Source organism: Anolis sagrei, chromosome 5 (assembly GCF_037176765.1).
Source record: "Anolis sagrei isolate rAnoSag1 chromosome 5, rAnoSag1.mat, whole genome shotgun sequence".
NCBI lineage: Eukaryota > Metazoa > Chordata > Lepidosauria > Squamata > Dactyloidae > Anolis > Anolis sagrei.
Genome location: NC_090025.1, coordinates 20,337,314 through 20,355,337, shown reverse-complemented (window position 1 = coordinate 20,355,337; position 18,024 = coordinate 20,337,314). Strand labels below are relative to the sequence as shown.

Sequence of the window (18,024 nt, the reverse complement as noted above, 5' to 3'; positions counted from 1 at the left end):
TTGCAGTTTGGTGAGGCACCAGAACTCTTTGGCAGAGAAGGCAAAAGACCTTGTAAAACTATGATTCCCACTATTCCATACCATTGAGCCATGGCAATTAAAGTGGTGTCGAAATTCATAAAAAAATCATAGTGTAGCACCCAAAGGCTGCATCTTCAGAAGAACCTTTAAAAGCTTGTGCTATTCTTTGCATGCTATTAAGCACATTTTACTACATCTAACCTGAGCCCATGCAGAAAGTGAATTTTGAATTTATAAGGGCTTAAATACCCTAAAGGCTCCAGATCCTGTCTCATCTTGGATGCGAAGACAGGTCAGTGGATGGGAAAATGCCAATGAACACCAGGTACTATAGGCTATATTTCAGTAAAGGAAGTGTCTTGGGTTATTCCTTGCCTAAGGAAACCTTATGAAATTCACGAGGTTGCCATAAATCGACCCGCAATGTGAAGACACATAAACACATACATATCTAGTTTTCTAAGAAATAGCAACACACATAGGCAATACTAATGTGATTTTGTGTAACTGCCTTTTCCCAAATAAAGACAAGGTCCACGTACATAAGGTTTGTAAAGAAATATATTTATTTACTCCTAAAAAATTAAAAATCTCAGAACAATGCACAAAGGTGAATTCAAGTCTTTGCTTCACAACAACCCTGTGAAGTAAGTCGGGCGAAAAGAAAGGTATGATAAGCCCAAGGTCACCAAGTGGCGCAGTGGATTAAACCCCTGTGCCGGCAAGACTGAAGACCGACAGGTCACAGGTTCGAATCCGGGGAGAGGCGGATGAGCTCCCTCTACCAGCTCCAGCTCCTCATGCGGGGACATGAGAGAAGCCTCCCACAAGGATGATAAAACATCAAATCATCCGGGCGTCCCTTGGGCAACATCCTTGCAGACGGCCAATTCTCTCACACCAGAAGTGACTTGCAGATTCTCAAGTCTCTCCTGACACACACACAAAAAAAAAAACCCAAGTGAACAGCATGGCTATTTGAAGCTTTGAACCCAGTTGCCTTCTGATATGGGGAATTACCTTCTGTAGCTGCAACGCCATACTGATCGTAAAAAAAGCAGAATTGCAGTCTCTCTTATGGTAACGTGTTGAAAAAATAAATAAATGGATGGACAACTTTGAAAGAAGCGAAAGCACACTTCACACCCAAACACCAAAACTGAAAGTGGCACAAAATTAGAAAAATAAATAAATAAACAGGATTGAAACTGGAAGTGCCCACACAATCATATAGTTGTTATTTTCCATCAAGTCGGCTTGGAGCCCTGGTGGCACAATGAGGTGAAACCCTTCTGCTGGCAGGCTTTTGACTGAACGGTCAGTTGTTTGAATCTGGAGAGTGTGGTGAGCTCCATCTGTCAGATCCAGCTTCTCATGCAGGGACACGAGAAAAGCCTCCCACAGGATGGTAAAACATCCCGCTGTCCCCTGGGCAACGTACTTGCAGACAGCCAATTCTCCCTCACCAGAAGCACCTTGCAGTTTCTGAAGTCGCTTCTGACACAAAAAAACAAGCTTTGACTTACAGAAACCCAATGAATGAGTTTTAACAAACTTGCAAACTCAGGATTATACGTTTTCCTTTCTTTCCTCCCACTTCTCACTTTTCCCCAGTAAAGTAAATAAAAATAAAAGTATAGCTAAGTCTGAAACTGCAAAATGGGTGGATGATTATAGGTGGCTATCATTAAAAGGAAATGTTCCTCTCTAATCAGTTATATGAAACCACTAATACAACCCAACACAACTGAATCCCTTCACTTCTGGACCCAGTATACCACAGAATTGCATTGGAAAACCCTGAGATTCTCAGAGAGGTATTCTAACTAGGAATGTGTTAGGTTAGCAAAGGCAATTCAATTGTAACTTCCATAGTATTGCCTGGAGAACCTAGCAAATTCCAAGATGTGATGAGGTGAAAGCATGGGTATGGGTTCTGCTGTTACATGGGGAACTTCAGCCTTCCAAATGTTTTGGACTTCAACTCCCACAATTCCTAACAGCCCACTGACAAAAGGCATATCCAAAGAAACATCCAGATTTCAGGAGAGGCCAAATTTTTCAGAAAACTCTAGAGCAAAAAGGAACATTTTCTTGAGAACGTCTCTGTTGCTGTATCTTGGCAGGAACAAGATGTGACAGCAAGTGGAGGCTTCCGGATACCACAAGTCTGGGTCTGCTTTCCTTGCATCTGCAATTGTGAATATGAATTTTCCCATCCCTTGAGCTGGAATGCGGTTGGTTCCTGTGAGGAAAGCTGAAGAGATAATTGTAGACGTTAAAGCGGCAAAGCCAGAACACATATTTGCAGAAAAGTACTAAACATGTTGCTAGTGAGTGGAATAGGTCCATTTTCTGCTTGAGCTGGTGAATGAGCTCCCAGAATGTGTAGGAACATCAAACATTTGAAAGAATGGAAGTCTATATAAATAAAAATGTAATGTTTGTTGTGGGATTAACATAACTCAAAAACCACTGGGGGAATTGACACCAAATTTGGACACCAGACACCTAACAACCCAATGTATGTCCTTCACTCCAAAAATTAATTTTGTCATTTGGGAGTTGTAGTTGCTGGGATTTATAGTTCACCTACAATCAAAGAGCATGCTGAACCCCACCAACGATGAAATTGAACCAAACTTGGCACACAGTTCTCCCATGACCAACTGGAAGGGTTTGATGGGCAGTATCCTTTGGTTTTGGAGTTGTAGGTCACCTACATCCAGGGATCACTATGGACTCAAACTATGATGGATCTGGACCAAACTCTACAGGAATACTCAAATGTGAACACTGGTGGAGTTTGGGGAAAATAGAATCTTGACATTTGGGAATTGTGGTTGCTGGGATTTATAGTTCACCTACAATCACAGAGCATTCTGAACCCCACCAACGATAGAATTGGGCCAAACCTCCCACACAGAACCCCCATGACCACCAGAGTGGGCCACAGCAACGCGTGGCAGGGGATGGCTAGTATTTCATAAATATAGTATGGCACCACATCTGCTGGAGATAAGTTTCCAGACCTCAAAACTGTGGAAATAGTGGGTTGTTGTAGGTTTTTTCGGGCTATACGGCCATGTTCTAAAGCAGTGATTCTCAACCTGGGGTCCCCAGACGTTTTTTGCCTACAACTTCCAGAAATCCCAGCCTGTTTACCAGCTGTTAGGATTTCTGGGAGTTGAAGAACCACTGTTCTAGAGGCATTCTCTCCTGATGTTTTGCCTGCATCTATGGCAAGCATCCTTAGAGGTAGTGAGGTCTGTTGGAACTAGGAAAAAGGGGTTTATATATCTGTAGAATGACCAGGGTGGGACAAAGGACTCTTGTCTGTTGGAGCTAGGTGTGAATGTTTCAACTGACCACCTTGATTAGCATTTGATGGCCTGTGGAAATAGTATTGAAATGAAGCAGTTCTGGGCCAAGAATATCACAGAGTCATGTTGGATAATCTAGAGAATGCCTAAAGAAATATAGCTTGTCAAATATGGACACATGAAACTATGTTTACTGGTCTTGTGGGTGGGGGGCATACTGTATGTAATACTCGTAGCTATGCACTGAGAATTTGGAGGCTTCTGGAAAACACAGTCTATCAATTTGACTTTTCAAAGTTTTAATAGTAAAAAACTTTGATTCTATGAGATATCCAATGGCCTCTTAGAATAAGTGGCACAGTACTAGGTTTGGCAAGTGTTTCTCAACCTGGGAGGCGGGACGCCTGACTACGAATCCTCCTAACAAAAGCTCTCCTCCGCTGTGATTGTCTGGCCTCTCAGCCAAGGGGAGGGCTGTTTCTGAGACTCCAAGCAGGGGAAGGGAGAGCAGGCATGCTTCAGCACATGGCAGCATGGTTCACATGTGTGGGCAAGGGAGAGTGTGCAAGTCTGGAAGGTGGCTCACGCCAGCAAGTCCCTTCAGGCCATGGAGGTTTTGTGTTCAGAATGATCTTTGATTGTAGGTGAATTATAAATCCCAGAAACTACAACTCCCAAATGTCAATGTCTATTTCCCCCAAAATCCACCAGTGTACACATTTGGGCATACTGAGTATTTGTGCCAAGTTTGGTCCAGATCTATTTTTTGAGGCCACAGTGCTCTCTGGATGTAGGTGAACTACAACTCCAAAACTCAAGGTGAATGCCCACTGAACCCTTCCAGTATTTTCTGATGCTCATGGGAGTTTTGTGTGCCAAGTTTGGTTCAATTCCATTGTTGGTGGAGTTCAGAATGCTCTTTGATTGTAGGTGAACTATAAATCCCATCAACTACAACTCCCAAATGACAAAATCAATCCCACCCAGCCCGACCAGAATTCAAATTTGGGCATATCGGGTATTTGTGCTAATACTTGCATTACAATTCATAACAGTAGCAAAATTACAGTTATGAAGTAGCAACCAAAATAATTTAATGGTTGGGGTCACAACAACATGAGGGACTTATTAAGGGGTCGCGGCATTAGGAAGGTTGAGAGACAGTTCTCTAGGCATTAATCTAAATGCTCTTCCCAATACAAGCAGACCATTTAATCAATTGTATTTACATTATATTACAACTGTATTTACATTAGATGGTGCAACTCCATTTTGCACTTACGACTGGATTTATCTTTTTGTCTTTTGAAAAAGAGGACCAGTGGTATGTATTTGTGTGAGTAATCTAGAAGTCCAGGGTTCAAATCCTTGCTCAGCTATGGAAACCCACTGAGGAGATCTGGGGCACGTCACACTTTCTCAGCCTCAGAGGAAGGCAATGGTAATCTTCCCCTGCATAAACTTATCCAAGAAAGCTCTATCACAGAGCTGACTTAAAGGTACATACACAGCAACATTTAACATTTCTTACCGAGAAAATCCTCCTTCTTCTCTTCAGGAAGATCATGAAACTCAGCCCAAAAATCCTTGATTGTTTGTTCTGTCTTTTCATAACCGGTATACTTTGCATTCTGTGAAATTGAATTTAAAAACGGTGTTCTTAGTCCTTGAATACCTCTTTATATAAACCCTGTCCTTGATTCATACATGACTTATAGTAAAGGTTGTCATTAAGTCTAATGGTGTCTGACTTTGGGGGGTGGTGCACATCTCCATTTCTATTGTTTTATATGCTTTGATGTTTTGTATTTTACTGTTGTGTTGTTTATTTGATTATAATTTGTATTGTTATATTGTAATTTTGTTCAGGCTTGGCCCCATGTAAGCTGCTCCGAGTCCCCTTTGGGGAGATGGTGGTGGGGTACAAATAAAGTTGATGATGATGATGATGATGATGATGATGATGATGATGATTATTATTCTAAGAGCCAGTGTTGTCCATAGACACCTCCAAGGTCATGTGGCTGGCATGACTGCATGGAGCACTGTTACCTTCCCACCAGAGCAGTACCTATTGATCTACTCATATTTGCATGTTTTCAAACTGCTAAGTTAGCAGAAACTGGGGCTAACAGCAGAAGCTCACCCTGCTCCCTGGATTCGAACCACTGACCTTTCAGTCAGCAAGTTCAGCAACTCAGTGGTTTAACCCGCTGCGCCACTGCACCCTTTGACATTGAGTTTTATACTCAAAGATATATATTACGTCTTTAAGCAGGAACAATAAATAACTCGCTCCTGCTGCCCCTGTTCATGCAATCTAAAAACCTGCTCCTGGAAGCTGGAATACCTTCTTTTCAACACAACAGACAGTTACAGGACAGAAGAGAAGAAAGCGTGAACACTACTATGTTTCTAATGTTAGATCCAACCCACTGATTTTACTCTCTATTGCATAACATCTGTTATCTGGCAATCTTTTGCCATCTTGTTCACTCTGATTTCTATTTATGCTAATCTCTCCGCGTAGGATCTATCCCAACTCATGGATGCACATGGATTTAATGAGATATGTAATGAAGCTAAAGCATCTCCCAAAAATGCAAAAGCAAAGTACAGAACTAACTCTCTTGCACACTGGACTTCTTAACACACACATATGCTGCACATAGAACTCAAACTAAAGCATTAAGATGCAAATCAGGAAGGACCTCAATAGAAGCATACCAGAGAATATAACATAATTGTATAGTACATTTCATGTAGTGATGAATCCACCGTACCTTTTCCAATTGTTCCCAATCATATTTTTTATGTCCAAGCAGAACAACTTGGAGTTCAATAGGATGGAAGATTTTCCACTTCCCAGTTGGGCAGCCTCTTTCAAATCCACGCATAAAATCTGCAAACTGCTTCTCGACTGATGCGGTGAATATGTAATGCACATAAGCATCCACATATTGTTTTCTGTAAACAGACCAATAAGTTAATTTAACAATTTACTACATTTTTTTGCTGAAGAAATGAATTTTTTATCCTGTGAAGATTAATTAAAAATCACAACTACATAATCTGTGGCTCATAAAAGACCCACAGTAAGACTTGAATTCTTGATTTCAAGGGTGAGGTTGCAGAAGGGGAGGAAGAGGCAATTGTATCCAATCCTTTGCCCATGTAGGGATTTACCTGAAGGGACCAGCTTCATACAAACCTACACCTGTCTGTACTAAGCCTTACTATATTTTAGTAGAGCATACTTTTAATTAAGTGGATCTGGGATAAAAGTTTGAAAAAGCCCCCTTCAATAGCCAAGATTAATACTGATTTGAGAATCTGGAGGAGGAAGGGTTTTCAATGAGCACAGTAGCATTAATGAATGAAATGAATCCATGCACAGGTAAGATTTGAGAACTTCTCCCTGCTATCCACTAGTATTTCCTGCCAGTGGGTATCTTGTATTATAAGACTGGAAGTTCCATGATTTCTTTACAACTCATAATTACTCCAATACTAAATCTAATTCAAAATGAAAGAGAAAAACTTGCCTGTTGAACTTAGTAACAGGAAGGTTAGCACCATTTTCTTTCAGCTCAACCTCAGTTCTGGATCCTTTATGTTCTTCCACTGTCTAAATAGACATAAAGTTTAAATAAAAATGAAAATTGTTATATATCATGAGACATGCTGTTCATTACTTTTAAGTGCTAGGTAATAAATGCAGTTGTGTGTGTGTGTGTGTGTGTATGCCTGTACCTTCAACTCACCTGGCAACCTATGGCAACTCCACAAATTTTGTATTGTTTTCAAGACAAGAAATACTCAGAAGTGATATTGCCTTTACCGTTATCTGTATTTGGGTGTTTCTAGGCATTGAATGTTTGCCTTTGTGTTTGTGTACGTTGGAATTCGCTTGGGGAGATAGGGCGGAATATAAACACTATTATTATTATTATATTTTACTGACACAAAAACACAGTATGTAACAGCAAACAAGATATATATGCTGGATTTCGTATCACAAAATCACAAGTCAAACACTTCCCAAGCATCTAGGACTGTGTGATGTATTTTTGAATGATGTGCACACATCCAAGTAAGGTGGCCTTTTGCAGTTGGCTGTGATTTTGTCAATGTTTATTGTTTCCAAATGCTGGGTGAGATCTTTTTGCATGGCACCCCAATAAGGATGATGATGATAAATAATAATAATATTGTTGTCAGTTCCTTCCTCTGAAATAAAGCCTATAACACCTGGCATTCCTTGGTGATCTCCTGTACAAATACTAGCAAAAGCCGACCCTATTGAGCTTCCAAGATCAGAAGGAATCTGGTGCCTTTAGGGTACTAGGTGCATATACAGCCATATAAAACCTATAAAGTAGTGGTTCTCAACTTGTGGGTCCCCAGATGATTTGGCCTTCAACTGATAAACTGGCTGAGATTTCTGGGAGTTGTGGGCCAAAACACCTGGGGACCCACAGGTTGAAAACCACTGCTATAAAGGAACATCTCTTCCCATATCAATCTGTCAGGCAATTGACACCATCTTACTGAAACGGTTATGTCTTCAGAAGTGAAGTTGGTGGTAACCCATGAAAACAGTGGTCCTCAACTCTGGAAATTCCCTGACCATTCTTTACTTGCTCTTCTCTACATCAAGATTTGTGCCTTTGGGATCTTCATGGTTGGGTGAGGCTGTCTATAGGAAGAACCAGGACACACATACATATGGGCAGAGGCCCAAAGCCTCCACAGTCGCCAGGAGGATTGCCTCATCTTTTCTCCTAACCAAGCAATCCAGATCAAGCTCACTGAAATAGCAGTATGTTAAGAGTTTCTCCTGCTTGTTCAACAGTAATAGTGATCAAGATGGTGCTCTGATTGTGCTTTTCCTGTATAGCAGGGAATTGGACTATGTGGCCCATGTGGTCTATTCCAACGCTATTATTTTACGATTCTGTAAGATTGCTTTTCAGCTACTTCTACTAGCAAGAAGAAAACAGTAATCTCATCTCTACTGACTAGCAAAGTCCATCCCTGATCACCCAACTGGACAATCCACTCCTGTGTACTCCTTTAGTTTGCACAGAGAGCATCAGTGTGTCACAAGGTGCCCACTTGAACTTTATGGGATTTGTTGTTGTTGTTGTTGTTGTTATTGTTTGTCTTCAAGTTATTTCCAATTTATGGAGACCCTAAGATGACCCTATCGTAGCGTTGCCTGAAGCTGAGAGTGTGAACTTACCCAGGGGGACCGAGGGCCCTTCAACACAGCCATATAGCCCAGAATATCAAGGCAGGAAACCCCACAATATCTGCTTTGAATTAGGTTATCTGAGTCCACACTGCCATATATTCCAGTTCAAAACAGTTAATGTGGGATTTTATTAAGTTGTGTGGAAAGGGCCTCAGTCAGTTTCCATGGACCAGTGAGTTCTAGGCCATGTCTATTCAAATTGCCTGAGCTTTCAATAGTAATTGCTTCTATCAAACAATTTTGTGCTTTACAAAATAGTATTGCTTCTCTATTTTTCAACTATTTGATTTGATATGTCCTTGGTATATTCCCATGCTTTGTCATGGGAGTTGTAGTTTTGCATAGTCTTTAGCCTTGTCTGCTAAATAACATTGATTGATAGCAGTTGAAGTGGTGTCAAACTGCACTAATTCTACAATGTAGGTGCACCCCTTGTTATAATTGATGAGAAGGGAATCAATATCTCTTACCGTGAAATCCAACTCCAGGTTTTCAATGAAATCTTCACTCTGTGTATCCAGGATGGTCTGAAGACTTCTAACAAGAAAAGAAAGTATAAAGCAGAACATGCTGTTAATCCCAATTGCAAAACATATGTCCTTACATGCAATCTTCCTAAGACGATTTTTTTGTTTCTTGTTTACAATGACCACGCTTCCATTGCCACATTTAGCTATTATAGTTCTATTGAGTCAGCACAGTGTAGTAGCTTGCATGTTTGATTAGAAGCCTGGGAGACCCAGGTTCAAATCCCAGTTAAATCATAGAAACCTATTGAGTGAAACTGGCATGACACACTCTTTAAGCCTCAGCAAAAAGAAATAGCAACCCCCACATAAAATCATAGAGTTGGAAGAAACCTTGTAGTTCATCCAGTCCAACCCCCTACTAAGAAGCAGGAACATTGCATTCAAAGCACCACTGACAGATGGCCATCCAGCCTCTGTTTCAAAGCTTCCAAAGTAGGAGCCTCCACCACACTCCAGGGCAGAGAGTTCCACTGCTGAACAGCTCTCACAGTGAGGAAGTTCTTCCTCATATTCTGGTGAAATCTCCTTTCCTGTAGTTTGAAGCCATTTTTCCACATCCTAGTCTCCAGGGCAGCAGAAAACAAGCTTGCTCTCTCCTCCCTATGATTTCCCTTCACATATTAATACATGGCTATCATATCTCAGCCTTCTCTTCTGCAGGCTAAACATGCCCTGCTCTTTAAGCTGCTCCTCGTAGGGCTTGTTCTCCAGACCCTTGATCATTTGAGTCGCCCTCCCCTGGACACATTTCAGCTTGTCAACATCTCCCTTCAATTGTGGTGCCCGGAATTGGACACGGTATTCCAGGTGTGGTCTGAACAAGGCAGAATAGCGGGGTAGCATGAATTCCCTGGATCTAGCCACTGTACTCCTATTTATGCAAGCCAAAATCCCATTCGCTTTTTTGCTGCTGCATGACATTGTTGGCTCATGTTTAACTTGTTGTCCACGAAGACTCCAAGATCTTTTTCATACGTATTGCTGGCGAGCCAGTCATCTCCCATTCTGCATCTATACTGCCATATAATCCAGTTCAAAGCAGATAATCTAGATTTTACATGGCAGTGTAGAAGGGGCCTTAGTCTTTAATACTATATAGACATACACACACACCCCTATATGAGGAACAGATATATCTCATACCTTCCTAGTCTAGGAGACAGCTCCTTCAGATCTTCCAGAGTTGGCTGAACATTTCTCATCTTCTTGAACAGAGCAAGAGGGAAAGGAAAGGCAGCAATCTTCTGGTTATAGAGTGCCATCCCAAACAGGTTCCCAATTAGAAAATATATGTCTTCTTGTGCTGGTATCTAGATGGAAATTAATGATAAACTGAACAATACTGTTCTGAAGCCTCTCCAACTATTTCAGTTTTCCCCCAGGGAAAATTTACTACTGTACAGTTATTTCTAAACCAGCGGCTGGTTGTTCATGTTCCTTTGTTTGTTTGTGTGTTGACTTTTAAATGGAACCACAATGCAGATGAGATAGAGGTGCTCCTTATCAATCAAAAGGCAGACCAGAGGACAGAGATTTAGTCCACATGTAGATAATATATGTGTTGCTAACACTATTCTGAAAATATGTCATCTACACTGTCATTAAAAATCCAGATTATCTGTTTTGAACTGGATTATATAAGTCTACACTGCCATAATCCACTTCAAAGCAGATAATCTGGATTTTATATGGCCTAAGTCAGCTGGAAAGGATTACACACCTGCCAAAATCTCAGGCTCAAAGATTTGGTGTACATCTACACTGTGGAATTAATGCAGGGTGATACTGCTTGAATTGCTATGGCTTATTTCTATAGACTCATGGAAGCTGTAGTTTTACAAGGTTTTAAGCCTTCTTGGTCAAAGAGCACTGGTGCCTCACCAAACTACATCTCCCAGGATTCTGTAGCACTGAGCCAGGGCAATAGTATTGAGCCATAGCCATTTTTTGTTGTGTCAGGAGCGACTTGAGAAACTGCAAGTCGCTTCTGGTGTGAGAGAACTGGCCATCTGCAAGGACGTTGCCCAGGGGACGCCTGGATGTTTTGATGTTTTATCATCCCAGCCATAGCCATTATAGTGGTGTCAAACTGCATTCGTTTGACAGTGTGGATGGACCCAAAGACTTCTGATCTTCAATAGTTTAGCAAGAAAATGCATGGTGATGAAAACAGGAATACAAATATGTTTGGGAAAGGGATTGCAAGCTTTCCTCCCCTTAATGGGTTTTCCCTGGTAACAAATAAGACAGAAAAAACAATGGGAAGACATGGGAAGGCTGCAAATTGGAGATGACTTCATCTAGAAACCTGCCTTAATGAGGCAATGAGCTCACACACATAAAAATCAACAGCGTGTGATTGCCAACAAAAACAGAAGTGACTTGTCTTGTTCTCTTTGCTATACAAAGTCCTAAATTCACAATTGTTCTGTGTTGCCACATTCCAGCCCTATATCACAAGCTACAATTGGAGGACAAGAAAATGAAAAACACTGCAGCATTACAATGGACACTAGCTCTAACAGAGGTGCTTTATACTGTGAAGAAGTCATGAATCTATTTTCAGTTCCACTTTTTTATTTTGCTTTAAATAGCATGTCTCAGGGCTGTTCCATTCAGCCATATATAAACCAGAATATCAAGGCAGATAATCCATAATATCTGCTTTGAACTGGATTATTTGAGTCCACACTGCCATATAATCCAGTTCAGTGTGGATTTTATACAGCTGTGTGGAAGGGGCCTAATTTGCCTTCTCATTTTCATGTCAGTGGCACCGCTATCTTGCTTCTCAAAAGGTTTATGTGCAAAGAGAATCCTTGTATATATGCCCACACTTGTTATGTCAGCATATCTATATAAATAAAAATGTAATGTTTGTTTGTGAGATTAACAGAACTCAAAAAACCACTGGACGAATTGATACCAAATTTGGACACAAGACACTTAACAACCCAATGTATGTCCTTCACTTTAAACAATTTATTTTGTCACTTGGGAGTTGTAGTTGCTGGGATTTATAGTTCACCTGCAATCAAAGAGCATTCTGAACTCCACCAACGATGGAATTGAACTAAACTTGGCACACAGTTCTCCCATGACCAATAGAAAATACTGGAAGGGTTTGGTGGACAGTGTCCTTTGGTTTTGGAGTTGTAGTTCACCTACATCCAGAGATTACTTTGGACTCAAACAATGATGGATCTGGACCAAACTCTACACAAATACTCAATATGCCCAAATGTGAACACTGGTGGAGTTTGGGGAAAATAGAATCTTGACATTTGGGAGTTGTAGTTGCTGTGATTTATAGTTCACCTACAATCACAAGGCATTCTGAACCCCACCAACGAAAGAATAGTGCCAAACCTCCCACACAGAACCCTCATATGGGCCACAGCAAGGTGTGGCAGGGGACGGCTAGTGGGAATATAAATAAAGCCAGAAATAGTAATCCAGAATTTTGGGTGAATCTGCTTTTTAGAATCAATGCAGTTTGGGACCACGCTCAATGCTATGGAATATTGGGAGCTGTAGTTTTACAAGGTCTCTCTAACCTTCCCTGCCAAAGAAGGTTGGTACCTCAGTAAGCTACACATCCCAGGTTTCCATAGCATTGAGCCACTGTTGTTGAAAGTGGTGCCAAACTGCATTAATTGTACAGTGTAGAAACACTTGTAACAATAAAAATTCACATTTTACCTGGCACGGAAACCAAATCAGATGTGACTCTTCAAAATGTGTGAATATCTGACATTTGGGAGCACACAGTTCTTTTATGAGGATGGTAAATAATTCCTGAGACAAGCCTCCATCATCAATCCCAGGTTCTCCTTCAAATTGCACCTGTTGAGTTAAAATCAGGTTATTCATACTAATTTAGGTACATAGGTCATTTATATCCCCACTGTGCAATCTTCTTATTATTGGGCTGCTGTGAGTTTTTTCAGACTTGATTAACATTGAATAGCCTTGCAGCTTGAAATGTGGTGGGTTGCTATGAATTTTCCGGGCTGTATGGCCATGTTCCAGAAGTATTCTCTCCTGATGTTTCTCCCACATCTATGGCAGGCATCCTCAGAGGTTGTGAGGTCTGTTGGAAACTAGGCAAGTGAGGCTTATATATCTGTGCAATGTCCAGGATGAATTCCTAGGGAATTCTAGACAAGAAACCAGCAGAGCCAGTTAACACCACCCAACAAAGGATTCCCCGCTTTGAAGCTGCAAGGCTATTCAATGCTAATCAAGGTGGCCATCTGCAACATTCACACTTGCCTCAACCCATTAAAACAATTTATAGCAATAAACAGCCATTTTAAAATACATAGTTTAAAAATGTTTTTGAGTATTGAACAAAATCTGGCTACCAGTGTTAAAAAAACTCTGAAATCATATTGTCGAAGGCTTTCGTGGCCAGAATCACTGGGTTGTTGTAGGTTTTACAGACTATGTGGCCATGTTCTAGATGCATTATCTCCATGTTCTAGATGCATTATCTCCTAAAATCCCCTTGTGGGAAAGCTTGATTCCACGACCTCCATTATTATGAGCCCTCCTCCGCAAATAATCTGTTTCTTTCTTATCTCGCCTGAGTTTTTAATCAGTTTTTAATCAGCCTTTCTTTTATCCATTACATGTAGCCCGCCCATTGTCATTGTGATTGTGCCTATTGTAATTTTATATTGCCATGTTTTCATTTGTTTTAAGTAATTACGTTGTTGTTGTTTATTGTTTGCGTTTTTGGTTTTATTTTATGTAATTATTGTCTGGGCTTGGCCTCATGTAAGCCGCTCCGAGTCCCCATTGGGGAGATGGTGGTGGGGTATAAATAAAGATGATGATGATGATGATTATTATTATTATTATTAGGAGCCCCCGGTGGCGCAGTGGGTTAAACCTCTGTGCCGGTAGGACTGAAGACCGACAGGTCGGAGGTTCAAATCCGGGGAGACGTGGATGAGCTCCCTCTATCAGCTCCAGATCCTCGTGCAGGGACATGAGAGAAGCCTCCCACAAGGATGATTAAAAAAAATCAAAACATCCAGGCATCCCCTGGGCAACGTTCTTGCAGACGGCCAATTCTCTCACACCAGAAGCGAATTGCAGTTCTAACGTTTTAATTGAATATGATATATGACGTTTTTAATTATTGTTTTGTGATTTTATTGTTGGAAACCGGCCCGAGTCCCTCGACAGAGGGGAGAAGTCTGGTATACAAAATTGCTAAATAAATAAATAAATAAGTTGCTCCTGACACAACAAAAATATATTATTATAAAATCAAACTCTAAAATCAAAAGAATAAATAAGCAACACACTCAAAAACGGGGGAATTCCAGACAAGAAACAATCAAGGCCAGCTAATCACCCCCCAGCAAAGGACTCCCTCCCCAGGCAGGAAGCAGCCAGACCTTGAAGCTGCAAGGCCATTCAATGCTAATCAAGCTAGCCAATTGCAACATTGACACTTGCCTCAAGCAGACCAGAGTTCTTTCTCCCACCCTGGATATTATTATTATTATTATTATAAATTCAAACTCTAAAATCAAAACAATAAATAAGGAACAACCCTCAAAAACGGGGGAATTCCAGACAAGAAACAATCAGGGCCAACTAATCACCTCTCAGCAAAGGATTTCCCCCCAGGGAGGAAGCTGCCAGACCTTGCAGCTGCAAGGCCATTCAATGCTAATCAAGCTGGCCAATTGCAACATTGATACTTCCCTCTATCAGACTAGAGTTCTTTCTCCCACCCTGGATATTATTATTATTATAAAATCAAACTCTAAAATAAATAAATAAATAAATAAATAAGGAACAACCCTCAAAAACGGGGGAATTCCAGACAATAAACAATCAGGGCCAACTAATCACCTCCCAGCAAAGGATTCCCCCCAAGGCAGGAAGCAGCCAGACCTTGAAGCTGCAAGGCCATTCAATGCTAATCAAGCTGGCCAATTGCAACATTGACCCTTCCCTCAAGCAGACCAGAGTTTTTTCTCCCACCCTGGATATTATTATTATTATTATAAAAACAAACTCTAAAATCAAAACAATAAATAAGGAATAACCCTCAAAAACGAGGGAATTCCAGACAAGAAACAACCAGGGCCAGCTAACCACCTCCCAGCAAAAGATTTTCCCCCAGGCAGGAAGCTACCAGACCTTGCAGCTGCAAGGCCATTCAATGCTAATCAAGCTGGCCAATTGCAACATTGATACTTCCCTCCATCAGACTAGAGTTCTTTCTCCCACCCTGGATATTATTATTATTATTATTATTATTATTATTATTATTATAAAATCAGACTCTAAAATCAAAACAATAAATAAGGAACAACCCTCAAAAACGGGGGAATTCCAGACAAGAAACAATCAGGGCCAGCTAATCCCCTCCCAGCAAAGGATTTCCCCCCAGACAGGAATCAGCCAGACCTTGAAGCTACATATTATTATTACTATTATAAAATCAAACTCTAAAATCAAAAGAATAAATAAGGAACCCTCAAAAACGTGGGAATTGCAGACAAGAAACAATCAGGGCCAGCTAATCACCTCCCAGCAAAGGATTCCCTCCCAGGCAGGAAGCAGCCAGACCTTGCAGCTGCAAGGCCATTCAATGCTAATCAAGCTGGCCAATTGCCTCAAGCAGGCCAGAGTTCTTTCTCCCACCCTGGACATTATTCCACGGATATATGAACCTCACTGGCCTAGTTTCCCAACAGATTTCACAACCTCAGAGATGGAACATGGCCAGCCAGCCCAACTAAACCCAATCTTTAGTTCTTTGTAGGAACCTAGAACATTGGCTCTCGCTTTCCAAGGGACTGCTTTCGACAGCACACTCATTCGGAGGAAGCAGTCTGGTGAAGCTGACTTCCTTTCCCAGCTGACCTTGGAGCTGGCGCTGGCAGTGAAGGCGTGCAACCGTGGAATCATGCCGATGCTGCCTCTGGGTTTCCTGCGCCTCTCCGCTTGCGTTCCGCTCTGGAGGAAAGGCTCTCGGGCTCTCTTCTCCACGGCGGCCGGGAACGGAGGCGAAGGCCCCGAGGGAGAGAAGCAGAAGCCGCCCTTCGAGGCCAGCCTCCTCCAGGTCCTCGTCTGCCCCTTGTCCAAGAAGCCGCTCAGGTGAGAAGCCAATGGGCTCCCATTAGAGGCTGTATCGGTGTAGTTTCAATGGTTCAATGCTATGGAATCCTGCTTGTTTGTAGTTTGGTTGGGCGCCTGCCCTCTTTAGCACAGAAGGCTGCAGACCTTGTGGAACTACTCCTCCCAGAATCCCATTGACAGTTAGAGGTATCAAACTGCATTAAAGTCTACAGTGCAGGTGGATCTTGCAAGTTTTTTTTTGTATCTTTTTAAAATGGCATTTCATTGGGTTGCTGTGAAGCTTCTGGGCTGTATGGCCATGTTCCAGAAGCATTCTCTCCTGACATTTCGCCTACATCTATAGCGGTGAGCTTTGTTGGAAACTAGGCAAGTGGGGTTTATATATCTGTGGAATAATGTCCAAGGGCGGAAAAAGAACTCTTCTCTGCTTGAGGAAAGTGTGAATGTTGCAATTTGGCCACCTTGATTAGCACTGATTGGCCTTGCAGCTTCAAGGTCTGGCTGCTTCCTGCCTGGGAGCGGGGGAATCCTTTGTGGGAAACTAGGTAAGTGGGGTTTATCTGTGGAATAATGTCCAAGGGTGGAAAAAGAACTCTGGTCTGCTTGAGGAAAGTGTGAATGTTGCAATTGGTCACCTTGATTAGCATTGAATGGCCTTGCAGCTTCAAGGTCAGGATGCTTCCTGCCTGGGGGGGATTCTTTGTTGGGAGGTGATTAGTTGACCCTGATGGTTTCTGTCTGGAATTCCCCAATTTTTTTAGTGTTGTTTATTATTGTTCTTTATTTACTGTTTGGATTTTGGAGTTTGATTTTATTTATTTATTTATTTATTTATGACATTTATATGCCGTCCTCACCCTGAAAGGGACTCAGAGCAGCTTACAAGATACACGCACACACACGCACACATACATACAATATATATTATTAGCATAGTACAATATCAGTATTGTATATTACTATATTGTACTTATACCATTAAGTACAATACGGTATGGTATAAGTGTACTTATACCATACCTTTTGTTTACTGGTGTCCTGTTGGGCTTGGCCTCATGTAAGCCGCTCTGAGTCCCTTGGGGAGATGGTGGTGGGGTATAAATAAAGCTTTTATTATTATTATTATTATTATTATTATTATTATTAAATTGTATTATTAGTAATATTACATGTAATATAAAATATATAATTATAATATCATATTAGTAGTATTATGTTATATTTCATTAACCCACTGCGCCACCGGGGGCTCAATGTTATGCAAATACTGGGAGTTGTAGTTTAATGAGACACCTGCATTCTTGGACAGAGAAAGTGAAAGATCTAGTGAAACTACAAACCCTGCCGGCTGTTAGGAATTGTGGCAGTTGAAGTCCAAAGCACCTGGAGGTCTAAAGTTTGCCCGTGCCTGGTCTAACTGTACCTAGTGGGGTGTTATAAGGATGCCTGACACATTATTATTATTATTATTATTATTATTATTATTATTATTATTATTGCCACTAGCATATTACATCTTACTGAAAGACTGGTTTGCATACTTCTTTGTCCCAGTACCATATTCTTAAAGAAATGGCAATAGCTGGCTTGACATATCAATATTTGTTATGTTTCCTAGGTATGAGGAGTCCACCAATGAATTAATCAACGAAGAGCTGGGCATTGCCTACCCCATCACTGACGGCATTCCTAATATGATCCCCCAGGCTGCCAGGATGATTGGCAAAGACAAGCAGGAAGGGGAACCTGAGCGGACCTAGACGTTTTTTCTTCTTATAAGAAA

At 41.3% G+C, this 18,024-nt stretch overlaps 2 protein-coding genes across 2 annotated transcripts in view; one reads left to right on the top strand and one right to left on the bottom strand.

Annotated features, from left to right (window-relative positions):
* Positions 1-564: 564 nt before the first annotated feature.
* The window catches only part of LOC132777271 (E3 ISG15--protein ligase HERC5-like), a 43,403-nt gene continuing 25,943 nt past the window's right edge, over positions 565-18,024 (bottom strand). Inside the window, exons 18-24 of the mRNA XM_060779623.2 lie at positions 12,834-12,977; positions 10,275-10,441; positions 9,072-9,138; positions 6,890-6,972; positions 6,128-6,311; positions 4,876-4,975; positions 565-2,278 (exon numbers count right to left, since the gene is read on the bottom strand). Coding sequence (XP_060635606.2) covers positions 2,064-2,278; positions 4,876-4,975; positions 6,128-6,311; positions 6,890-6,972; positions 9,072-9,138; positions 10,275-10,441; positions 12,834-12,977 — 960 coding nt within the window. The 3' untranslated portion in view covers positions 565-2,063. The remainder of the gene's footprint in view (positions 2,279-4,875; positions 4,976-6,127; positions 6,312-6,889; positions 6,973-9,071; positions 9,139-10,274; positions 10,442-12,833; positions 12,978-18,024) is intronic.
* Positions 16,034-18,001, top strand: PYURF (PIGY upstream open reading frame). Its single transcript, XM_060779252.2, has 2 exons — positions 16,034-16,259; positions 17,860-18,001. The coding sequence occupies exons 1-2, from the start codon at positions 16,069-16,071 to the stop codon at positions 17,999-18,001; spliced, it is 333 nt and encodes a 110-aa protein (XP_060635235.2). The 5' UTR covers positions 16,034-16,068.

Excerpts from the sequence above, each read along its gene's own strand:
- PYURF (XM_060779252.2), top strand. The coding sequence starts at position 16,069 with ATGCCGATGCTGCCTCTGGGTTTCCTGCGCCTCTCCGCTTGCGTTCCG. Across the intron at positions 16,260-17,859 it reads TTGTCCAAGAAGCCGCTCAG|GTATGAGGAGTCCACCAATG; the intron begins GTGAGAAGCCAA and ends TATGTTTCCTAG.